Raw genomic sequence first — 6000 nt, forward strand, 5'->3', positions numbered from 1 at the left:
TTCATCTGAGGGAGATTAAGACTAGCGAGAGGAAATAAAATTTGAGAAATACTGTAAAATGTTTAAGTACCTTCAAGTTCACCAATTTTTTTGGCAAAGACTTTCAGTTGTTTTTTCAGTTTCCGGACAGTTTTATCCTGTTTTTCAAGTTGTTCCATCAAATCCTAAGATCAAAATGAGAATTTTATCAGAAAGATCAAAACAGGCTTGGTACAGGCACAAAGGGAGCACAAACAACCACGGCAACACACTGTTAGTTTACATAAAAGCTGCAGAAGAGCTCACTGGTGGAGCCACCACCTGGCTCAAACTGGCAGACAAGGGAGGTGCAGCTACAGTGACGGCAACTGGAACACAACTGCTCTAAGTTCCTTTACAGCGTGATGGAAGTCTTCCAGCAGATGCCTACGGGCAACAACTCACAGATACATTGTCACTTTTGAAGGGGGACTGAGCAAAATTGAGTCTTGATGAGTGCACAAAAGTTCTGTGGGAGATTTGAGGATGGCGTCACTTACGCAAAGCTAACACTCCATGTGTAAAGCACTGTTAGCATTTACCAGCTATAAACTTAGCCTTAACGCCTAAGAAACATGAAGAAGCGTGGAGAAACTAAAAGTAAGCTAAGTCAGATGTTGTGGCACATACCTTTGGTCCCAGCACTCAGGAGGCAATAGTGGGTGGATTTCTGAATTCAAGGCTAACTAGAGTTATAGAGCAACACTGTCTCAAAAACCAAACCAAAAACAAAAAAATAAGGAAAATGATAAAGAACCTTTGCTACATGGCATTAAGGTGCATGATTATAACTCAAGTACCTGGAATTCTGAGAGAGAATTCAAGGCCAGCCTGGGTTATGAAGTGAGAGTCTTTCTCTGGGGGAAAAAAAGCTGCCTCAGGATGGTTGCCCACACCTTTAATCCGAGCATTTGGGAGGCAGAGGCAGGTGGATCTCTGTGAGTTTGAGGCCAGCCTGGTCTACAGAGTTCCAGGACAATCAGGGCTACAACACAGAAAATCTGTTTCAAAAATACAAATAAATGGAAAAAAAATAAACACCTAACTTTGCATGCCTAATGCAAAAAAATGAGAGAAAGAAAACCTGAACATGCAGAGCAAAGGTAAGATATCTGTGACTACTGGCTCTAATTAATAAAGAATTCTCTCAAAGGACAGGCAGTTATAAACTCAGCAAGCAGGAGGGAAGCAGACAGCACCAGACTGAGAAAGCTTAGAAGGACCATGAACCAGTGGCCATGGCTGGTGCTTGTCACTAAGTTATAGAGAAGAACAACACTTGAAACACTGGCTCGTTCTCCAGCTTGTGCAAGAGTAGATTTGGAGTGGATTACCGATTCAAAGGGAATAGCTAACATTTCCAGTGGTGAGTTATGCTTCCATCACACTGTAAGCCTCGGGTTAACAACAAACCAAACACACAGTGGACACAGGACACTGAAAGAGATGCCACACTGGCTAAAGAGAGTTGTGGAGGTTGAGGGAAGAGACTTTGTGAGGATTTTTGAAGAGACCTCCTGGGCAGCGGCAGGCAGCAGTGTGCTCTTCAGTTAGAGAAGGCTAGAAGTAGCAGAAGACAACGGAAAAGCACTGCGGTTTACATACAATCATCCTTTTGTAAAGTGAAATCCGATATGATTGATACTTCTTAGGGTCATCTGCATATAATTCCTCAAAATACTGAAAAAACAGGTACAATGGATATTTGTTTCTTGAGTCTTTGAGGGAATGCTACCTCTCAGAAAAATTAACTTAAAAAACTTTAAAACACAGGTAATGAAACTATATCACTTTCAATTTGCCACCTACCATTACCATGTTCTTTTTTTTTTAGTATAGCTGAGTTTCATATTTACAGATCTATTTTGCATGACCACTGGAAACAGGTGATGGCCAGAATGTTGTCATTCAGCAAGTCAATAGAACAGGAGACTGTGGTACCCAGAGAAGACTGAAATTCTAGTCCCCAGCCCTTTACTCCTCCCTTATTTGTGACTCTCCCGACCCTGCTCAGTAACCAGAAGAGCAGCAAGGGCAAGGAATGCAACAAAATAAAAAAAGGCGGAAGTGCTGTTAGCACCCCACTACCATTTGGAACTGGTGGGACTGGCGAGAGGCAGCATGAGGGAGGCCTGTGAGGCCTGTGCACTAGAGGAGAACGAAAGCCATTCCTATATGTATTGGCATGTTGTGAGTATGTGTGTGTGTGGGGGGGTGACATGCAAGGCAAAACAGCAGAAGCACCAAGCTCAGATATACTGTTGCCTTAATATTCTGCTCAAGTACATCCTAAAAAAATGTATAATTAAGACTAAGAAACTCTAAGTAGCCTGAGAGAGCCTTGAGTTTGATAATATTCTTTGAATTAGCAGTCAGTGTAATGGTACAAGCAGCTGATCTGCAAAGGGTAGCCTAAAACTAATTAGAGTCTTCTATTTAGAATATAGGGCTTGATCATTTCTACATTGGGTACAAAATTTGCCAAGAATATTACAGATAGGCTGTAAGGGCAACACTTGATTAATGTAGTGAACAAACTGAGAATCTACCACCAGAAACAAACCCATTTCACAGAACATCTAACATTTTAAGTCAATGATTCAGAAGCAAAGAGTCTGTACACTGATCAATTTAAAAATAAAATAAAAAATGTTATTCCATACATTTGTCAATTTGTAATCATCAAAAGCATTGTTAGTTATTTAAGCAACAGAGTAAAACACAACTTTTAAAGAACACTTTGTGACTCAGTAGATTTCCCCATTGAGTAATAGGTTCAGTCATACTGAAAGAGCTCAGACATCATCCTCATCCCCTGCCCCACATTCCTACCATGGAGCTTCATACATAAGACAGACTGGAAAGAAATTACTCTGATTTTTTCCTAATCTAGATAAAACATGGTTGAACATTTGGTAGCAGAGACCTATCTGTGTTGTCAGTTATCACTGATGGGAATTAGACCTTCAACGAAACTGAAACACTTTTAGTATAGATCTTAAAAGGTTTTTTTCATGACACTAAAGAACAGATTTTATGTAAAAATTGTAATTATGATCTTTCAATGACTTTTTATGCAATAAATATATCTGTAAAATTTACACAGATTTAAAAATTTCAGATATATAATCAAGGTTATAATGTGATGGAGAGAGAAATACTGTAGAAAATAATTTTTTTCTTGGCAAAATTTTTTTTAAAGGAATAAGAAAAAAGGAGAAGTCTTGGAGTCCATTTCAGCATTCAGAATCTGGTAAGGGGAAAGGCAAAAGTGCCCTCTTTATTAATGTACAAGTTCTGCTTAAAAGAATAAAATGTGCCAAGCTCAATACTAGTCCCTCCATCCTATTTTAGAAGCTCCACCCATAGCCCATGCTTAGTTCAACCAAGACCCTTCCTTGGCTTGTCTGCTAGAAGGGCTGGATGGCATCCTCACTGGATGCTTGGGATCAAAGGAAAATAATTTGTAGCCATGTCTTTCTGGTATTCAAAGCCTAGCAAGTAGCCAGGAGACTTTCTTCCAAACTCTGCAAGTAAGGTCTGAGAGGGCTCAACTGTCCAATAGACTGTTGTGAGAAACAGCTGGGTGCAATTTCATTATTTTGATTCATTTGTATCAACACATTCATATTTTCCTTTTGTCTCTATTAGAGACAAAAGAGTGTCATTCCCAACAAGGAAAAGCTGTGCTTGTCCAAAAAGAACATACAGCAGACTGGGACACTGCTACTCTCCTTACCAGGTTTTCATTGGTCAGCCGTGTGATCTCATGCTGCAGGCTGGCTTCAATGCGGGCCTCAGGGGGCAGCTGCAGGTTCTGGGCCAGTAGCTGCTGTTGCCGGTTGTTTTCTTCCTTTAGGCTCTGGATTTCCCCACGGAGGGCCTCGGCTTCATTCTCATGGCTCCTCTTCTGTGACTGTAGCTGGGATTCCAAGAGCCTGCAGAGAGGCCACACAAGTTTGTAAAGGACAGGACACCTCTAGAAGGTGTGAAGCTACATGTTCCTTTGCAAGAATAAGAAAAGCAGATACTCTCTAGCATCTGTGCAACTCCTGACTCCAGTAATGTCATGAAACTCAAATGCCAGAAATGGGAATCCATGTGTCACATCTGCATCTTTGAATTGTATGAAGTTCTCCTCTAAGTTGGCAAATACAGCATCATTGCCATAAATAAATAGACAGACAGATAGATAAATAGTTGCATTGTAAAAGGCAAGGTTATACATTCCCAATCTAATGAAAAAGACCTTTAAAAAGGCACAGCCATTGATTTCAGGCAAAGGTGGAACCAGGATCATGTTTTTAATATTGTCCACTTATCCAAGACAGGCTAATGCACTACTTAGAGATCCACAGATTTATCCAATGGAATCTAGTAGTTCTGTAATTGTGTGTGTGTGTGTGTGTGTGTGTGTGTGTGTGTGTGTGTAGACAGAACTGTCATCTCTCTCCCCATGAGATTACATATCTAACAGAATCCTAACAAGATATTGCTTTTGGACAAAGTTATAGTCAAGCAGTAACTAACATGAAGAGAAAGACATTTAGTCCCAATTTCCTTTGTTATCAACTGCTGAGTAAAACTTACTGATGCTATTGTGAGCAAACTATTAACAGCAGACTAAAATACCTTAGGAAATTTCAAGAAAGCTAACCGACAACACGGCAGTTAATACTGATGGTTACGGTTAGAATAAAGCAGAACAAGCATAGCCCATTTAACAGTGTAATGATTTAAAATTATAATCATGATAATGGAATTTTTGTGAGATTTTTAAGACACAGACAGCATTAGGGCAGATAAATGTGTTAGAGAAAGACACAGTGAATTCTATTTTTTTTTCCTGGAAGTGAATTGCTGATCTCAGATGGTTATCCTTATTTGGCTTTGAATCTCATAATAACAGAGAATGTTGAATCAGGTACTTGACAACACTTTTAGGCAGCATCACAATAATGAGAAAGTGGCCACATTTGTTATAGGAATGTGTATCCCAGATTGACATTTATTACAGATAAGTTACTGTCCAGGTAACAAGTATTAGTGGCCATGCTCCAATAACTGCTTCAGTTTAAAGTCTTGTTTTCCTCAAATCTTAGAGAGATTTACAATTTTTAGATCTTCACTCCTGACAGCACTGTGGCATACATGAAGCAATTTATATTCACCTATAATCAACGTTAGCCTTAACAGTATCTGTTAGTAGAAACAATTTAAAAGTAGGTATTTGGCTGCAGAGTCTAAGTTTTATTGAGACTAATTGTCTCAGGAAGATTGTAAATGCACAAGACACACAGTAGTCAAAGTTGTAAGTCACTGTTAGTAAGAAAAACAAGTTAATAACATTTCATTCTGAGGAGACAGATATAACCTGTTGGCTTGTTTTAACCCTTCATAAACCAGCCAGAGCTCTCCATCCTCATTCAACTCCTGGTAATCCATAGTAGATGATCTTCCATGTAAAAGAACACAATGCAAAACACAAAGGGACACAGGATGGAAATGAGATGATGGTGGTCAAGAAAAGCACATGATATTTCAGTATTTACTAAGTGGATAGGACCATTTTTAGTAATTACAAATGACTTCACATTATCACAAATTACTTTGGTTAATTAAAAAATGGGCAAGAAGTCGTATCACAAATAAATGAAAAAATGAAATGACTAGAAGATGAGACATTTAATTTCTAATGTTTTATGAGGCTAGCCATATGATCTTACACATCAACCATTTCATTAAGGCTAACCATAACACATGCATAAAATGAAAACTCTAGGTATATCTTCATGTGACAATTTTCATAATCTATTTCAAAATGAAATTTTCAGTTATCTTTTTTAAAAAATATTTATTTATTTGTTATGTATACAATATTCTGTCTGTGTGTATGCCTGTAGACCAGAAGAGGGCACCAGACCCCATTACAGATGGTTGTGAGCCACCATGTGGTTGCTGGGAATTGAACTCAGGACCTTT

General features: G+C 38.8%; 1 protein-coding gene across 3 annotated transcripts in view; it reads right to left on the reverse strand.

Annotated features, from left to right (window-relative positions):
* Positions 1-6000, reverse strand: part of Myo5a (myosin VA) — a 157044-nt gene that overhangs the window by 22212 nt on the left and 128832 nt on the right. For 2 of the 3 annotated variants that reach the window (XM_013346380.2, XM_005347626.3), the window contains 2 exons: positions 3758-3956; positions 71-164 (listed from right to left, as the gene is read on the reverse strand). In XM_013346380.2, the coding sequence (XP_013201834.1) occupies positions 71-164; positions 3758-3956 (293 nt within the window). Of the gene's footprint in view, positions 1-70; positions 165-3757; positions 3957-5392; positions 5474-6000 lie in introns of all 3 variants that reach the window. The other variant, XM_013346381.2, reaches the window with a different exon arrangement.

This window comes from Microtus ochrogaster, chromosome 5, assembly GCF_000317375.1.
Source record: "Microtus ochrogaster isolate Prairie Vole_2 chromosome 5, MicOch1.0, whole genome shotgun sequence".
Lineage (NCBI taxonomy): Eukaryota > Metazoa > Chordata > Mammalia > Rodentia > Cricetidae > Microtus > Microtus ochrogaster.